This window comes from Polyodon spathula, chromosome 5 (assembly GCF_017654505.1).
Source record: "Polyodon spathula isolate WHYD16114869_AA chromosome 5, ASM1765450v1, whole genome shotgun sequence".
Classification (NCBI taxonomy): Eukaryota; Metazoa; Chordata; class Actinopteri; order Acipenseriformes; family Polyodontidae; genus Polyodon; species Polyodon spathula.
The window spans coordinates 76,698,085-76,718,627 of record NC_054538.1 but is presented as its reverse complement, the minus strand read 5'-3'; the positions used below and the strand labels follow the sequence as shown (position 1 = coordinate 76,718,627).

The 20,543-nt window shown below is 41.8% G+C and overlaps 1 protein-coding gene across 2 annotated transcripts in view; it reads left to right on the top strand.

Moving 5' to 3' along the window:
* ttc7a (tetratricopeptide repeat domain 7A) overlaps positions 1-13,508 on the top strand; it is a 120,402-nt gene extending 106,894 nt beyond the window's left edge. For both annotated transcript variants that reach the window (XM_041251392.1, XM_041251391.1), the window contains one exon: positions 13,168-13,508. In XM_041251392.1, the coding sequence (XP_041107326.1) occupies positions 13,168-13,389 (222 nt within the window). In that variant the 3' untranslated portion in view covers positions 13,390-13,508. The remainder of the gene's footprint in view (positions 1-13,167) is intronic.
* The last annotated feature ends 7,035 nt before the right edge of the window (positions 13,509-20,543 follow it).

Here is a 20,543-nt window from a genome sequence, read left to right as displayed (position 1 = left end):
GGTCAAGAAATCCAGGTGCATGTGGTCAGGTTTAGTTCATTGCTGAGTAGAAGGGCCATGTGTATAAAAGCACCGAGTTCTTGTAGTGTTCTTACCATGTGCTCATGTGCTTGAGTTCAGGGGTAGGATTCATGTAGTGTTGCTACCATATGCTCATGTGTTTGAGTTCAGGGGTAGGATTCATGTAGTGTTGCTACTGTACCATGTGTTCATGCCTTTGTTAAAAAGAATGCTGGTTTGTATCTGGTTTATTTAGATTGTATTTGTAATAAAAGTGCACACCCCTGTGATGAAACATAATTCTGCTGGTCCAGTGATTCAGCTAATCTGTTACATATGGCTTAATTCCACATTATCTTCAGGTTAGGCTATAGCGGCACAACCCACCATACTGTAAGGCTTTAGTGGTGAGGCAGGAGAAAAATAACTAGCCATCAGCGGCCAAGCAGTCGACAGGCAAGGTTGTTTTCAGTACAGCTTCCCGCAGTGACGTGTGCTAACATACACACTCTGTTCAAATAATATTTTCTGCAATAGCCTTATTTGCCAAGCACAATCTGAATGAAACAAATGTGTATCTCATTAAGCCCTTCCTCTCCTTGGTTTGCCATGGTTACAGAGCACAGTTGACCTTACACAAAGCTAAAGCTCAAGCTGAAAATTCCTCGAAAAAGCAGTTCAACTCAAGATTAGCCTTAAACGTCAGGCAAGAGGAATGCTCTTATAAAAGTCTACCCTGGGATTGGTCACTTACAGCTGTAAGTGCTTGGGCATGCCCTAGAGGCTATGGGATATTGGAAGGTCTCATCCTGTGCTGTCAGGATCCATTTGTCTTTGAAAGCATCAGCCAAACGGGCTGAGTTAGGCATTAGGGACAGCCTATCCTACAACTGGGACAGTATTCCATGTAATATCAGGCGTGTCAGGTTTATTTGGGATAAAACAAAGAACACTAAAATGTCCCACTCATTCATTTGAATTGGTAGTAAATGGATTACAGTTGATGTATTACTAAGCTTGTGAGATGGATGGCAAATTTAAATTGTCTTATTGCTGCTGCCCCAATACTCATTGGAAGGTAGGGTTGCAACATATTGCTCTGCTGTGCTTGCCATATAGTCTAGCCCTGCCTTCTTAATGTCAATCCATTAGTTTATCAAAGCTATTTGACTGAGACCAGTCTAAACAGGTGTGCTTGTATTGCATTACTAGAGAATTTGTGTAATCAGACTCTCTTTCATTTTGTCTCTTGGACTGTAAACTGGACCCCAGTATGGCTGAGTCAAACTTTTAACATTATAAGCCCCTACAGATCTTTAACACTGGTCCAAATTTCATAATAACCAGGCTACAAGCTAAAACACAATCCCCGTGTTCATTACTAAGAGAGAGATCGATTTAAATACTAAACTGCTTACTACAAAGATGAAGAATGGCTGTTGTTTTGAATTGATTGTCTCTTGATATCCTTGTAAGAAACAGCTCTGGTTTGACACAGAATGTGCATGCCCATAATGTTTTGAATTCCTCATCAGCCAAATGAGGTGCTGCCAACCTTACAGGCGTGCAAACAAACAGTTAATGAAGTATCTCTGTCTCACTCTTCCTTGCAGTTTTGAAAGTTAACAAAATCCATCATAGTGATGCAATATTCCCTCTTGTTGCAAACCCAATTTAAATAGCTGTATGATCCTTTTGGGAACATTCTGAGCAGTTTCCATGGTAACTAAAAATGAAAGTAGGTCTGGAATATGCTTGTCTAAAAGTTGTGTGTGTGGTGGGGGGGGCTCTAACTTTTATAATATTCAGTTTTCTAGCTATACAAAATTAATATTTCAAGCTCTAGCACTTCTGATTGAGATGGGATATTTAATTTAAATATAATAAGATATGTTCATTTGCATCAGTAGGTAACTATATATTTTTTCATATTGAACATAACTTGTTGTGATTTATCAAATTCTCATTTCAGTGTACGGCACCAATTTTAAGTGCTTATCCATTCAACTCTTTTTTTTGTAGGAAACAATAACTATGTCCAGCATATCTTTCTGTAAGTGTGATAGTCTCATTCACTGTTAGTTTAATGGGTTATTAGGATAAACAAGGTGTTGGTTACAGATTGTGGTAAGCGTATAATTATAAAAACAATAATTACAATGCCTGATAAAGTATCTGGCACATTTCAGTACTCTGCCTGTGTGCCTGCCATTACCAATTGATCTCCACTGGCAGTGCAGCACTGGCTCTACATGGCAATGCAGCCGTTCTGCACTGGGGCATAGGTACCTCAAGGGCAGCTACAATGGCGAGAACAGCACACAGTAACATATCCATATGTACACATACGAATGGAATGAGAATCCTATGAACCAATGAGCGTAAACGTAGCAGGATCACTGTTCAATATTTGTTGATGGGAATCCTGTGGTATGTAAATGGTCTGGTCTAGGTTTCTTTAAAGTACTGGAGTAGTATTTGGTTTCCCAGTGGTAACAGAAGAGTTATTTCCTTAAACCTCAAACTCAAGTAACAAAAACTCTTTGTCCAAAACAATGGGACACTTGTATGTGGCTTCCTCAGTCTGAATGCTTTCTTTTCTGTTTGTAAATTTAAAAAAAAATGTTGTTTTTTTCAGTCACTTTTTCAGTTACCAGTTTTTGCTTCACTTACTTTGTGTGGCTTCTTTGGAATTGAGTTTGTCTTTATTTGGCAGTGCTTCTCTTGGCTTTGTAAGCTAGTCAGGCTGTCATACTCTGTCGTAGGGAAGAATCTTCCCATAGCGAGCTGACCTTCTGTGAACTTTATAAGCTCTTTATAAGGTCCATGGAACACGGCAGTACATGACGTATATGTGAAACCATCAGGGCAAGTACTTGATAAGTCTCACATTTTGATATCATGTTATTTCCCTTCCAAGACTGCTGTTTAAAGAGAGCATTAACAAAAAAAAAAATCATTAGATCATTATTAGCATTAACAACATGAACACCAGTCCTCTGGGTCCTACTGTCACCATCACTGGCTGTTATGGATTCCCATCTGTTGTGGTGGCAGCATCCAGGAATCAATGTCTGTTCTGTGTCAGTAGACAAGTTACCACAGGCCTCAAGCTTTTCATTGTGAACACCGTTTACACACTCAGTTGTCACTACTAGTAAAAACACAGGGAACATGTACTTGAACTCAGATTAGCTCTACAGCAACAAGCAATTGCTATGCAAATAAAGGCAATACACAGCTGTGGTTGCTATGCATCAGGATTCTGTGTGCCCTTTTGGTTTATGTGTCTGTCACGGGTGCAATTGAGCTCAAAAGAAGATTAGCAGGGCATGGCGCAATTAAAGAGGAAAGCAATTTGTTCTAATTCAGAAAAAAATGAGCCTCTCTTCTCTTATACCAGTTCTGTGAAGTGTGTTCTCCCTGTTTTTCCTGTTTCACTACATTTGCATTGGTTTCACGTCTGTGCTGAAAAGTTTGGTCACGTTGCATATTTCTAGGTACAGCGCTATATAAAATAATACAGATTCACCTATCAAACATAAGAAATAAAGTAAATTAACCAATAGTTTACAAAAAAATGAACATAACATGAATGACCCACAATTTATAGATTTATAAGAAACAAAATGAGATAATATACAATACAGAAGAATAAAGGAAAATAAATGGATGAATAAACTCAGTACCAGGATGCCTGAAGGTTTAAATAGAAAGGAATAGTAGATCATTACATCATCAACTATGTAGTAAATGACACCACAAGCACATTAACAGATTTCAATAGAAATAAGTGAGTGTAGTTACCATGGCATCAGAAGCCTGTGAGTGGCTCCACTGTTGTTACACAGGTATGTTAAACATACCAAAACGTTGGGAACTTGACTCTTTTGAGCATATATATTGTGACAAGACGGCCGTAATTTGGGTTTGTGCCCCTCTAAAAACGGGACATTTTTACGTGCACTTTTAATAATACAAAATAAACAAAACACAAACAAAAACCTAGCTCCACTTTGGAGCGCTAACGAAACACTTTTTATCAGGAACCTTCCTACGCACAACACATCTAAGCTGGTTACATGTCAAAACAACAACAACAACACAAATGAACCTTGCTGTACAGTGTTGCAAGGTACACAGTTGTTCTCACAGAAAACTTCTTGGGCACGACTCGCCCGGGATTACAGCTGTATCCTCTCTACAACCAGGCTTCTTCCTTCAGCAGCCACAGCCCCGAATAAACTAACTAACTGGTATTGGCAGCTGGCTCTAATTTAACAATAATGAGGCCAACTGCCAAAACAATACAACCATTCACAAATAATAATTAAATCAAATAATAATACAATTAAATCAATTAAACCATAAAACTAAACAAAAACAATCAGCTTGTTAGGGAGACTTTTCACCTGGTTCCCTGCCATAAAACAAACTTTTTTTTTTACTTGCAGGGCCCCTGCCCTGCTAATATATATATACAGCTCTGGAAAAAATTAAGAGACCACTGCAAAATTATCAGTTTCTCTGGTTTTACTATTTATAGGTATGTGTTTGGGTAAAATGAACATTTTTGTTTTATTCTATAAACTAATGACAACATTTCTCCCAAATTCCAAACAAAAATATTGTCATTTAGAGCATTTATTTGCAGAAAATGACAACTGGTCAAAATATAATAAATAATAAAAGAAAATAAGTTCATATTCATTTTTAAACAACACAATACTAATGTTTTAACTCAGGAAGAGTTCAGAAATCAATATTTGGTGGAATAACCCTGATTTTCAAGCACAGCTTTCATGCGTCTTGGCATGCTCTCCACCAGTCTTTCACATTGATATTGGGTGACTTTATGCCACTCCTGGCGCAAAAATTCAAGCAGCTCGGCTTTGTTTGATGGCTTGTGACAATCCATCTTCCTCTTGATTACATTCCAGAGGTTTTCAGTGGGGTTCAGGTCTGGAGATTGGGCTGGCCATGACAAGGTCTTGATCTGGTGGTCCTCCATCCACACCTTGATTGACCTGGCTGTGTGGCATGGAGCATTGTCCTGCTGGAAAAACCATTCCTCAGAGTTGGGAAACATGGCTTGATTCATGCCAAAGCTGCCTGATTCCAGCCTTGCTGAAGCACCCCCAGATCATCACCGATCCTCCACCACATTTCACAGTGGGTGTGAGACACTGTGGCTTGTAGGCCTCTCCAGGTCTCTGTCTAACCATTAGACGACCAGGTGTTGGGAAAAGCTGAAAATTGGACTCATCTGGGGGAGCTTCAGCAAGGCTGGAATCGGGCAGAATTGTCTTTGTGAAGGACACATGAATCAAGCCAAGTACAAGGTTGTCCTGGAAGAAAACTTGCTTCCTTCTGCTCTGACAATGTTCCCCAGCTCTGAGGATTGGTTTTTCCAGCAGGACAATGCTCTATGACACACAGCCAGGTCAATCAAGGTGTGGATGGAGGACCACCAGATCAAGACCTTGCCATGGCCAGCCCAATCTCCAGACCTGAACCCCATTGAAAACCTCTGGAATGTAATCAAGAGGAAGATGGATTGTCACAAGCCATCAAACAAAGCCGAGCTGCTTGAATTTTTGCGCCAGGAGTGGCATAAAGTCACCCAACATCAATGTGAAAGACTGGTGGAGAGCATGCCAAGACGCATGAAAGCTGTGCTTGAAAATCAGGGTTATTCCACCAAATATTGATTTCTGAACTCTTCCTAAGTTAAAACATTAGTATTGTGTTGTTTAAAAATGAATATGAACTTATTTTCTTTGCATTATTCGAGGTCTGACACTGCATCTTTTTTATTATTTTGACCAGTTGTCATTTTCTGCAAATAAATGCTCTAAATGACAATGTTTTTATTTGGAATTTGGGAGAAATGTTGTCAGTAGTTTATAGAATAAAACAAAAATGTTCATTTTACCCAAACACATACCTATAAATAGTAAAACCAGAGAAACTGATAATTTTGCAGTGGTCTCTTAATTTTTTCCAGAGCTGTATATATGTGTGTGTGTGTGTGTGTGTGTGTGTGTGTAATGTTCAATAATGTGAATCCTGTTTAAAACATAGCTGTGGTGACATAATGTTATTCATTTCAGTAAAAGGATCACTGCATGGACTTGTTTGCACAAATTTTCTAAGAATGTAGGTCACAAGGTACAGTATGCAAATAATATGCATGTTAACAGAACCACATTATGTAAAAATGAAAGCGTCCTTTTAAACACAAGGGGAATACCTGCTTTTCAACTCATTCTTCTACACTGTACCCTTTCACTGCCATGACTACTAGTGCACCAAAAAACTATAAGAACAGGCAGCCAGCACGTGCCTCGGGAACACTGGGAGCTGTTAAAGCAAAGCCAGTTACTTCAGACGCACTCCCTGCTAACCCCAACCACAATGTGACTTGACAGAGACTCCTCCACCTTAGAAATGTAAAGAACAGTGAACATCGGATCCTGTATGAACGAGAGGAGGCCATCCTGCCCATCCATACTCACCCAGCCCTGTTAATAATGGGTCTTCTTTCGGTTTAATGTTTTTTACTGTTATATAACCTATGTGTTTCCTATATTATTTTATGTGCTGCTGCTGCTGGAGATCACAGGACTGCTTGTGTAAGATTGTAGTGTACATGTTACTAAGGAGCACCTTTGAGCGTGAAAAACTGTTCTATTATCTAATTTTAGTGGAAAGGCACTCCAGGAACATAATTGGTTGCCCCGCATTTAGACAATGCAGCAGTGTGAAATTGGACCTGCCCTGTGGATAAGGGGTGGGGGGAGGGGGTTTCTGGGAGCACCTCCACTGGCTCAGTCCTCTCACAGGTCAGAATATTGAGTATGCTCAGTGGAGGAGAGATTCAGGAGGTACAGCTGTAGCTTTTCAGAATGTAAACAGCAGATCCGCTCTATGTAAACAAAGAAACAAAAGTGACGACTGACCTGTAAAAAATCTAGCTCCAACCAGTAAACATCATGGTGCTTGCAGATAACCCAGATATTAGCCTTATAATGTCTTTGATCGGTTATTGACATGAAGGTGTGAAGTAAAACTAGCTTTGAAAAGTCAATCTTCAAGGTGGGCTTTGAAGGATAAAAGTGCTTGTCATGTTTATTGAGGTAGTGGTATGCATCTGCAGATAACCAATTTCCCCCAGACCTGCTTGCCCTGCTTGTCTGTTTGCCTGTTTGCCTGCCTGCCCGGGTAATACCTCTTTTTAAACTAATGAGGGCAACAACCTAATATTGCAAAGGCTAGCATTTAAAAGGCTTTTGCTCTAAGAGCCTGTTTGTTATCATTCGTATTGGTGGAGAATAGGGTTAATACGCCCAGAGGGTGGCCTTGATACTGAATACAGGGACTGCCTTCATGCTGAAGGTGACTATAGCAGTAGCCTTAATTGTAAGGTGTCTTTGTACTGAGGTGGCCTGAGACTGGGGTTTTATTATATATTGTGTGTTTAGTAACTGTAACTAGATTGACCTGCGTGGTGAATCTGCCCTTCGGTTTGTTGTTCAGTTGTTCCATTGCTCCACTCTTCCTTTTTGTTATAGATGATAAGATGTACAGGGCAGGCATTGCTCACTCTTCCTTTTTGTTATAGATGATAAGATGTACAGGGCAGGCATTGCTCACTCTTCCTTTTTGTTATAGATGATAAGATGTACAGGGCAGGCATTGCTCTCTCTTCCTTTTTGTTATAGATGATAAGATGTACAGGGCAGGCATTGCTCACTCTTCCTTTTTGTTATAGATGATAAGATGTACAGGGCAGGCATTGCTCACTCTTCCTTTTTGTTATAGATGATAAGATGTACAGGGCAGGCATTGCTCACTCTTCCTTTTTGTTATAGATGATAAGATGTACAGGGCAGGCATTGCTCACTCTTTCTTTTTGTTATAGATGATAAGATGTACAGGGCAGGCATTGCTCACTCTTCCTTTTTGTTATAGATGATAAGATGTACAGGGCAGGCATTGCTCACTCTTCCTTTTTGTTATAGATGATAAGATGTACAGGGCAGGCATTGCTCACTCTTTCTTTTTGTTATAGATGATAAGATGTACAGGGCAGGCATTGCTCACTCTTTCACTTTACATCCTTGATGTGTAAATATGCTCCTTGATACATGTTAGCAGCTTCGTTCAATACAGCACAGGGAGCAGCTTCACATCAAAGATCCTACAGAGTTTACAAACTCCTGCTCTCTGAAGGCATTCATACACACTTGTGTTCACAAATCATGCCTGTAGGCCACTGTTTGCACTGGCTGACAAACGGTATAAGTAATTGTTTTAGTGTGCTTGATCAACAGTAAAAGAGCAATGGAAAAGGAACACAGCCTCCATCTCTGACCTTGTCATGCTGTGCGTTATGTAACCCCTCATGCCCCAAACGCTAGGACCACCTGGTACTGCTGAACACAGGGCTGGAATTGCACCTGGTAGTGCTGAACACAGGGCTGGAATTGCACCTGGTACTGCTGAACACAGGGCTGGAATTGCACCTGGTAGTGCTGAACACAGGGCTAGAATTGCACCTGGTAGTGCTGAACACAGGGCTGGAATTGCACCTGGTATTGCTGAACACAGGGCTGGAATTGCACATGGTACTGCTGAACACAGGGCTGGAATTGCACCTGGTACTGCTGAACACAGGGCTGGAATTGCACCTGGTACTGCTGAACACAGGGCTGGAATTGCACCTGGTACTGCTGAACACAGGGCTGGAATTGCACCTGGTACTGCTGAACACAGGGCTGGAATTGCACCTGGTACTGCTGAACACAGGGCTGGAATTGCACCTGGTACTGCTGAACACAGGGCTGGAATTGCACCTGGTACTGCTGAACACAGGGCTGGAATTGCACCTGGTACTGCTGAACACAGGGCTGGAATTGCACCTGGTACTGCTGAACACAGGGCTGGAATTGCACCTGCTGTACTGCTGAACACAGGGCTGGAATTGCACCTGGTACTGCTGAACACAGGGCTGGAATTGCACCTGGTACTGCTGAACACAGGGCTGGAATTGCACCTGGTACTGCTGAACACAGGGCTGGAATTGCACCTGGTACTGCTGAACACAGGGCTGGAATTGCACCTGGTACTGCTGAACACAGGGCTGGAATTGCACCTGGTACTGCTGAACACAGGGCTGGAATTGCACCTGGTACTGCTGAACACAGGGCTGGAATTGCACCTGGTACTGCTGAACACAGGGCTGGAATTGCACCTGGTACTGCTGAACACAGGGCTGGAATTGCACCTGGTACTGCTGAACACAGGGCTGGAATTGCACCTGGTACTGCTGAACACAGGGCTGGAATTGCACCTGGTACTGCTGAACACAGGGCTGGAATTGCACCTGGTACTGCTGAACACAGGGCTGGAATTGCACCTGGTACTGCTGAACACAGGGCTGGAATTGCACCTGGTACTGCTGAACACAGGGCTGGAATTGCACCTGGTACTGCTGAACACAGGGCTGGAATTGCACCTGGTACTGCTGAACACAGGGCTGGAATTGCACCTGGTACTGCTGAACACAGGGCTGGAATTGCACCTGGTACTGCTGAACACAGGGCTGGAATTGCACCTGGTACTGCTGAACACAGGGCTGGAATTGCACCTGGTACTGCTGAACACAGGGCTGGAATTGCACCTGGTACTGAACACAGGGCTGGAATTGCACCTGGTACTGCTGAACACAGGGCTGGAATTGCACCTGGTACTGCTGAACACAGGGCTGGAATTGCACCTGGTACTGCTGAACACAGGGCTGGAATTGCACCTGGTACTGCTGAACACAGGGCTGGAATTGCACCTGGTACTGCTGAACACAGGGCTGGAATTGCACCTGGTACTGCTGAACACAGGGCTGGAATTGCACCTGGTACTGCTGAACACAGGGCTGGAATTGCACCTGGTACTGCTGAACACAGGGCTGGAATTGCACCTGGTAGTGCTGAACACAGGGCTGGAATTGCACATGGTACTGCTGAACACAGGGCTGGAATTGCACCTGGTACTGCTGAACACAGGGCTGGAATTGCACCTGGTACTGCTGAACACAGGGCTGGAATTGCACCTGGTACTGCTGAACACAGGGCTGGAATTGCACCTGGTACTGCTGAACACAGGGCTGGAATTGCACCTGGTACTGCTGAACACAGGGCTGGAATTGCACCTGGTACTGCTGAACACAGGGCTGGAATTGCACCTGGTACTGCTGAACACAGGGCTGGAATTGCACCTGGTACTGCTGAACACAGGGCTGGAATTGCACCTGGTACTGCTGAACACAGGGCTGGAATTGCACCTGGTACTGCTGAACACAGGGCTGGAATTGCACCTGGTACTGCTGAACACAGGGCTGGAATTGCACCTGGTACTGCTGAACACAGGGCTGGAATTGCACCTGGTACTGCTGAACACAGGGCTGGAATTGCACCTGGTACTGCTGAACACAGGGCTGGAATTGCACCTGGTACTGCTGAACACAGGGCTGGAATTGCACCTGGTACTGCTGAACACAGGGCTGGAATTGCACCTGGTACTGCTGAACACAGGGCTGGAATTGCACCTGGTACTGCTGAACACAGGGCTGGAATTGCACCTGGTACTGCTGAACACAGGGCTGGAATTGCACCTGGTACTGCTGAACACAGGGCTGGAATTGCACCTGGTACTGCTGAACACAGGGCTGGAATTGCACCTGGTACTGCTGAACACAGGGCTGGAATTGCACCTGGTACTGCTGAACACAGGGCTGGAATTGCACCTGGTACTGCTGAACACAGGGCTGGAATTGCACCTGGTACTGCTGAACACAGGGCTGGAATTGCACCTGGTACTGCTGAACACAGGGCTGGAATTGCACCTGGTACTGCTGAACACAGGGCTGGAATTGCACCTGGTACTGCTGAACACAGGGCTGGAATTGCACCTGGTACTGCTGAACACAGGGCTGGAATTGCACCTGGTACTGCTGAACACAGGGCTGGAATTGCACCTGGTACTGCTGAACACAGGGCTGGAATTGCACCTGGTACTGCTGAACACAGGGCTGGAATTGCACCTGGTACTGCTGAACACAGGGCTGGAATTGCACCTGGTACTGCTGAACACAGGGCTGGAATTGCACCTGGTACTGCTGAACACAGGGCTGGAATTGCACCTGGTACTGCTGAACACAGGGCTGGAATTGCACCTGGTACTGCTGAACACAGGGCTGGAATTGCACCTGGTACTGCTGAACACAGGGCTGGAATTGCACCTGGTACTGCTGAACACAGGGCTGGAATTGCACCTGGTACTGCTGAACACAGGGCTAGAATTGCACCTGGTACTGCTGAACACAGGGCTGGAATTGCACCTGGTACTGCTGAACACAGGGCTGGAATTGCACATGGTACTGCTGAACACAGGGCTGGAATTGCACCTGGTACTGCTGAACACAGGGCTGGAATTGCACCTGGTACTGCTGAACACAGGGCCTGAATTGCACATGGTACTGCTGAACACAGGGCTGGAATTGCACATGGTACTGCTGAACACAAGGCTGGAGTTTGCACTGCAGTTTCAGCAATTCCAAATCTCAGTGTGGGCGTCAGCTATCTTAACTAATGTACTTTCTGTTTAGAATTATTCTGACCTATTCTGTTTCTGTCATCACTTCCTGGTGACGTTTTTTAAAACTTAGCAGTTTAATCGTTTCAGTCCTGGCCTTATCTTAACGCCGTATGTTAACACATGCCATTGGAAATCAAGTTGCAACCTCACTGGACTCCTAGGGCCCAATCTGAGGTAATGTATTTATATGTGTTAACAATATTTTGTAATCCTGTTCTCATGTACACTCAATAAATGAGTCCCTTTTTGAATCAGCTCAACAAAACTAATTCAGGGCAGAAAGGGTTAAAGCACCCATGTTGTCTAAATCGAGCTTGCAGAATCATGCCCAACTTTCAGGTACACCAGAGTGTAACCATTAACCTGTCCTCCTGCAACGCAGCAGGCACCATGAGAGCTTCCCCTTACAGCTACTGAGTGCATCTCAATACTGGCCTGAACAACCACTTCCTCTATGTACACTCATTTCACCTGACCTGAGCAGAACTCAAGCTCAGAGCCAGATTTAACACACCACTTCATTGTGATCTCATTTAAAAAATGTTTCCAGTCTGTCATTCAGAATGGCTTCCATCCCAACAGGATAATAAAATGAATCCAGTTACTGGCCTCGGAAAAGCTTGAGTTGGAGCTTGAAAAGGTCTTGTCACGCTCTATTGAGTTAAAACAACTCTCACTGCCTCGAGGGAAAGGGAAACCCATGGCTGGGAAGCTGCTGAAGCAAAAGGCCGGTCTGCCCAAACTAGATCAGAAAAGAATTAAATCATGTGGCCAGATTTCACAAACATTAAAATCCATCTGTGTTACTCACATTGTACAACACCAGATGGACTTCCTGCTATTCTGCCTTGAAGGGCAGCATACAGTGCCTGCTGCAGTCCTAATTCTAATAGATACAGTATTTGCAACCACGTGAACTTAGTGGCCACCTGCTCTTACCAGCCAGTTAACCCCTGATCAATAAAGGTAAATGAGAAAGGCACCTTGAATAAGCAGCAGGAATGCAGCCCCTTCGTTGACTGCTTAGCTTCATGGCATTAACACTGTTGCAGGCCACGCAGCAGGCAGCTGTAGCACTGTGGTGTAAAACCCCGCCCTGTTCTTGAACAATAACTGTTTGTCTGTTGAATTCAAGCAATTTAAATTATTTCCTCATAGAAAGGATGAGTAGGAGGACTTCTTCAACCACAGATATGCACTTGTCGTTATTTGCTGCCTGCTGATGCTTTTTTCAAATTTACACAGAGACCCTCCCCCCTCTCTCCCCTTTCTCTCTCACCTCCCTCTCCATCCCCCTCTCTGTCCTCTATCCCTCTATCCCTCCCTCTCACCCTCCCTCCATCCCACTCTACTTTCACATTACACACACTCCACCCAGCGAAACCCAGTATCCAGTTAAAATATGTAAAAAAAAAAAAAAACAGCATAAAATTTGTCCACCAATCTCACCAATATCTGCAATCTTATTTCATCTCTCTTCCTGTCTCCCTTCCTCTCCCTCTCTCCTCGCAGGGCCTGATCCTGAACCGCATGGGCCGGAGCAGCCTGGCGGAGAAGGTCCTGAGGGACGCTGTCCAGGCTCAGAACACATCTCACGAGTCGTGGAGGTGCCTGGGGGAGGTGCTGCAGGAGCAGGGGAGGAGTGAGGCAGCGGCCCAGTGCTTCCTGACCGCCCTTGAACTAGAGTCCAGCAGCCCCATCGTGCCCTTCACCATCATCCCCCGGGAGCTGTAGACCTGCTCACACCACAACGCACACAGCAACATTTACTAAGCTTCTACTCCACGTACAATAAAAAGTGATGCATTTACCATCCAGGAGGAATGGAGAGTGCAGGCTCCACCTTAGAACGATTAGGAAGAATGTATTTATTTATGGTGTTGTTTTTAGAGTCAATATGTGTCACACATTCTGTGATGTACTGTGTTTCCATTCTAGTACGAATGTTGTTTCTATTGGTCTTTCATCACACTAACTTATAATCAACAGCTCTGCAGTCACAGAGTAAACTGGCTAAAAATTGCAGAATTTTGCTGAGCCCACCCTTGCTATGTAGCAACGCCTGTGGTTCCGATAAGAATGGTGATAACAGTACAAGAACATACACAGCCGTTATCTGTTGAGTAAAGGAGTAAAGGAGTGGCCTTTGAAATGTACTATGTTATTCACTCCTCCACTCCACTGAAGGGATGGGGAGGGTCATTGTAATTGAACTCCCATTGTTATTTTAGGTAATCATTAATATATAATATATATATATATATATATATATATATATATATATATATATATATATATATCGATAATCTCGTAGTTTTCTTTATAAAACATTTATGTAAAAAAAAGGTTTTTTCCATATCAGTCACTACCTAACTACGTTGAATTCGCAACGTATTGCAAGCTTGAATAAAAGCAATAAAGAAAATCACAGAAAAAAAAAAAACAATATACCACTGTCTGTCAAGAGAGCAGCGCCTTCGTGCAATCGGCATGTTGGAGGCTGGACTAGGGCAGAGCACTGTGGCTCGCCGTCTTGGGTGCTCACAGCCAGCAATTTCAAACGTGGTGAGACGGTATAACCAAACACACTCTGTCAATGACAGGCCACGAACTGGGAGACCAAGAGTCACAACACTATATATTGATATATTGATATAGCACATCTGTTTTAAGTATTTTAACAGCACATTTGCTATTGATCTGAGCTTTTCTATCATTTAATATCCAGCTTGGTGTGAAGTAAATCTACATAAATAAACTACATATAGCATTCTTCAGTGTCACAGTGAAAACTGACAAGTACAGTACCACCTGTCACATCCCATTGAACTGTTTCCAGGGGTCCGTGGGATATGTAGCGATATCATACCTGAGAGGGAGTCGTTATACTACATTGTATTGCTTTATTAACATTGGGGTATTCTAAATGAACAGTATCAGGAATATCAGCATTTTTGCAACACCCCGGTACAGGGCTGCATGTATACTATGCAAAGACAATCTTTGAAAATGATTGCAAAGCAAAAGACTGTAATAAAGTATTTGACAATTTACAAATAGCATTTCAAGAACCGCTCTTACCGTGCTTTCTCGGTCTATACTAAATCTGCTGTAATACTTGTTCCAATAATACTACAAAATTATATTATTTATGATCTCAAAAATTGCAGTAAACATAACCTACAAATCACACACATGCAACTGGAAGAGAACTTGATCAGTTACAGCTTTGAACCACAGCGCTTCTGCAATACTTTATTCATTCTTGACATGCACTGCCTGTATACGGAACAAGCAATACAAGTTTGATAATGGAAGTATTCTCCCCTCCAGGTTTAGAGTAAAACACAGATGAAAGGGGGCAGGCAGGAATATCTCGATGGGCAGGTTGGTCAGGGACTCAGGAGCCTCAACACACAGAATCCATCTCATCCATTCCACAGGAGATTCCCACACTGATTCCTCATTAGGATTTCATGCCAGCTTCCATCACAATCACACAGACTGCCCAAGGCACCCATTAATGGTGATTTGAATAGGAACTCTGCATGCGACACATGCAGATTTTAAGTGATCCAAGGAGAAGGCATCAAATTACAGCACGACCAATATATTCTGTGCCACTTCACCAAGTGAAGATACACAGACTCATCTTAGATGCAGGGAGGAGCATCTAACAATGTGTGTTAAAATGAAAAAGCATTAGCTCCACAGCCTCTGGTACAATGTCCTGATATTCCAGATCATGGTACCATTGAAGACCTGCATGAGCTGAACTTTGATTATGGTGGCATCTATCAAGCACGACCTGACAATGGTTAATCATGGTAAATGACAGCCAGATCAGAGCTTTGTTTTTTTAAATATCATACCAATATGTGGAATTACAGCTCTGACCAATATAAGACTCAAAGCAATCGTAGTTGCATCGTTAAAGAAACGTTCACCAATTCACAGTGCAAATGAGGCAAAAACAGTTAAAAACAAAAGAAAAAGAGATGCGGTGTACCCCTGATTGCAGTCATCGAATGTAACTAAATTCAGATTTTTCTGGGATTTGCAGTGTTCTTCTGCAAGCATCAGACTTGTGACAGGAGGATGACTGCTCCCTTGTTATATCATCCTCTGACAGGCAACATCCTCCTGCTATTACACCTGCAGGCATGCATGGTTTTTAACATCTATGAGAGAGAGAGAGCTATAGCAACTGGAAAATAAAAAAAGCAGAACTACATTAATACCATGCACTGCTGAGTCGCTCAGGTACAGTATCCATACGCAGCACCATCGACTGAGATCTGAAATCTCGTTGCTTCCACACTGTGGCCAAGACCCAAACCACAATTCAATCCACTTTTAGCTGGGGAAAAAAAGTATTTTAACAGTCAAATCCTACTAATATATTTTGTGTTGAATTTCCTCTGTGTTTTATTTTTGTGTTTATATTGTTTTATGAAGTCAAAAAATGAAAAGAGCATCACAAACTAGTAATATATGTTAATTTATCAGCCCACCAAAGCAATCTAAGATGATTCTAACAGCTGGACAACACAAAACCATCAGACCTACAAAAAAAGTTGGCAACAAGCCCGTATCAAATCAACAAACTCTTCAGCCAGGATCTTCAATATCTGGACAAGAGCAAAGAAACTCCCCATCAAGTATTCATTCTGCTGATTACCTTGATTGTTGGAGTGAACAGCAATATCTGAAATATAAATAGATGTTTGTTTGTTTTTTCGAAAGTTTCTGTCATGATGCAAATAAATGAAAATGAAATTCAAGTTGTTACACAAGCCCCTCAGTAGTACAGTATATTCTCGTTTGGAAGCATCCCAAAACTTCAACAGCAGTCACTAAAAAAAAAATGTTTTAAACATTTAATTTATATAGATCTTTATTATGCATAATCTAAAGGCAATTGCCTGTAAAAAAAAATATTGTCCTTTAAAAAGGTTAAATAATAATAGCATATTATAGATGGCACTTAATCCTTAGCTCTGTATGCCAGTATGTACATTTGTTTTATGCTGGCACCTTTTTCAAATGACTTTGAACACTGGCTTCACTCATACCAATTTATTGAGCGTTTGATTTTTTCTCCACATCCTTTCCCGGTACTAAAAAAGAAATTTGAAAAACGAGAATCTTCTACAGTAGTTAAAGCACTTATCAGGAAGCAAAACCATTTGCATTTCAGTCAAATCCATTATTTAACACATAATGTGACTTATTAATAATATGACAGAAGACATTAGTTGCTTAAATATAAGGTTTAAGGCAAATACTTGTATAGTATTCAAAAATAAAATAAAAGGTATAAACCCCAATAACTTATACCCTACAAGTCACCCTGTTAAGTGAACACAGGCAATTAACCTGCCTGTCTCTTCAGTATGTCAGGTAGTGTAATCCCCTTGAAAAACATGTTTTTCTTTTTTTTTTTTTTTTTTTTTTTAATCCATACCTTGCTTGTGTTTAGTGTCTCTAAAGTTAAAGATCAGGGCCCAGGCCCTGCTGCTTTCTGTCGTCTGGACTTGTAGATGTTACAAGATGAACCTAGATTGTTACCATGTAATATCACCCAGGCCCTTTAGACCCTAAGCTTTGGAACAATGACTCAAGTATTGTCTCAAATTTCTAGTTCAGGTTTCTTTGACAGTTATACTCTGCACGAGGGGGGAACCAAGGAAGGGACATTATTAATTCACCCTTTGGTTGTCTTGTGGGGTGGGTGGAGTCTTGTGTCATTGCAACAGTATTGCTTCTAAATAAAGGGTTGAGAGTCAGGGGTCAGGGATTTGTGGGGCAGGCAAGGTAAGTTTTCTACCTCAATACAACAGGACGCTGGGAGAGCTAACACTGTGTGCTGTACAAACACACCAGCGATGACAAACACACATGCATGCTGTGCAAAGTCAGTGTAAAATAAATACGTTTTCACCCTTTCCTTCACACAGCCCCTGCATATCAAATAAATACAGTAAGAGGGTCATTACCACTGCTTGATTTGCAGCTGGGGGCTACTGTGTCAAACAGGACAGGAATCATCAGTATCTTTGGTGTTAAACATTTCTTTAGACCTCAGTGTACGACCAAATAGGGACGTATGGGATAGTTCGTATGAGATGATCAAATCAAGGAGTTCCATTGAAGTCTTTATAAATAACTTTAAGGTCAATATATCGAACAAGAATAAAAGCCCATGGACTGATTTAAACATTTTAGAACGAGTATGAATTAGTGCTGGAGAATTTTGAAACCAGCATCTCATGACTGACCCAAGAAGAAAAAGTTTGTTTTAAAGGTATGGATAACGCAAGTTGCAAAAATCGATTACAGGATAATGCTACTGCTCTAACAGAAACATAGCTTTGAGCAGGATGTATAATGTACATTGTATATTACTGGTTCCTTCTCTTTCATCGTTTAATAATAACTTAACTGCCCATAGGGAATAAGCCCTGTGTTCTTTACCTACCCCACAGATACTTACAATGCAAGTTATTTTAAAGTTACTGCTTTTCTTATTTAAAAAAATTATAATAATGCAGTAAGACTGCACTCAAGTGCTTACCTTCAATATAACTACAGTTCAGTTACACTGCCCCTGTTAGAAATGCCAGAAATGGCCATCATTTCAAACTAGTCATCGCAGGCTGTGTGGGTTTACAGCAGCTCAGGTGAATTGTATGTATTTTTAACCAATTAAGCACTAAATAATTACACAGAAAGATTACAGTTTAAAATAAGAAACCTTTTGTACTATGAATTTCCATTGCACTGAAATTTGTGATGGATCTCTTGCTAGTGGCTAATGAGGTGAACAGCAGCGTAAAACCCATACTTGTCTCCCGACTACGGAGCTTGCTAGTCAGCTGAATGGTAATACGTTAGCCATTGACCTGCAAGATTACTGGTTCTCATCCAGCCCATGCTTCACCATTCAATTCAATGGGCTGAAATGCTAAACCAATACAAACGTGTACCGTCCGCAATGCCAAATTACCAAAATATAACACGCAGCACTCAGCTCAAGTGTCCCAGAGTAGGGCACTTAATCAGAGAGTAATGAAACGTGAAGAGTTTGGAGCTGCGAAAGTGTCTCCCGCGCAGTGCTCTGATTCCCCAGCTGTGCACTCTCAGCGTTTTCATTGAGTTGCATAGGAGAGCTGGGGAGTATATTCAGACAGGGTGTCTTGATGACAGTTGCTCTGAGAGTTCATTAAGCGAGGGGTTCTGTTCTGAATCAGCAGCTGCAGTAAATTGTTGCATTGCCTGCTGTTACAGCAAATAGGAAAGGAACACGTGGTTATCTATGAGCATAGAAATCATCTGTTTAATGCTGTAACTGCTGAAGCCCCAGTCACCACAATGCTCCATTACAAGACAAGTTTGCTATCTAAGGAAATTTACATTTTGCCTTTTGTTCCCAACATTCTGGCAGATCTCATAGTAGTTTCATGTGGTAAATTTGCATTGTTGTTTTCCCATTTTTATCATATTTAAAAAAAATCTAATAAAAACTGCTGGCCTATACCTGACCTTTATTGCAAACTATCTCTCGTTCAGTGACCACTAGGTTACATTTTTCTACAAGTCTTTCTACTTAATCTGGGAGTGTGAGTTACCAGACTAATGTAATACGGAAGCAACTAGAGATGCATATTATTTATGATTACTATATTTATAGTAGGGTATTATTTACAGATTTTAATGAGACAATCTTTTGACAAATGGCTACAGCGTGAAATCTAATTCCCCGCAATACTGTGCCTATTTGCACAATCAATGCATGTTGAAATCTGTGTTGTCATTACATTATGCATTTTTTACTGTATGCATGAATAAAAAAGAAACAGGAAGGAAGGAGTCGTATTTTATTGTGTCAGGACTGTGAATTATAGTACAAAACATAAAGAGCAAGCTCTCGCTGGTAAATTATACTTGGAATGATTTGTGTAAGAGGACAAGGAAGCATAGATACATCTTAACAGCAATGATGGTAATGTGGAGAATATTATTAAACATAATAGGGACTGCAATCAAATTTAACAGCATTACATTTTAAATGAGCATCTTATATTGTAGAATTGCTTACTTTAATCACTCAAAAACAACCCTGTATGCCCCTGAGCCAGATAGCTAGCCTAGTTTAGATATCTTATTTGAAACAGGATTAAGTGAGGTTATTCAGTGCTTTGAATATGTCACAATGACCAACATAAATAACAACTAAGTTGTGCCCAAATGCATGACTCACACATTGCACTTGATTGGAAGTGTGCGGAATTAAACCCAAGTATAGGGGCACACACACTGGCTTTTGCTGATGCCTGTAAGTGAAGAACAAACTGTCCTACAGGCATATCATGTGCTTTAGAGATCAGCGATTTAAAGGCTGGATGCCATTATCCAGGGAGTCCAGGGAGAACAGAGTTGACTGCAGCTTGTTTCTGGGATGTTGAGGACTGGTGTAGATTAAGCCGAGTGGTAAGGTAGCCAGGACATTGGTTTTAACACCTCTCCTAACCTTGGAAATATGCCCTGGTACCTTTACTCTACAAAATATATTTTGATGACATTTTCTGAAATATAATCAAATACAGACAGGTATTACTGAAGGATGTCAAAGTTGCAGTTACAGTATGTGTTCTAACTCTGTTACCATTTTGAAGGCATAACCTTTTAGTTTTATTAAAAAATAAAGTTTGGAAAATTGAATCGCAAGTAAAACTAAATTGGTTTCCTACAGATTTATTTGAAAAAAAAAAATAGAAATCAAACAAGACAGAGTTATTAGTAACCTTGTAAATGACTCATTCAGCTAATGGTAACCATTTGGCTGTGGAGACAGTAAAATGTTGTAAAGTAATCCAATGCTAGCA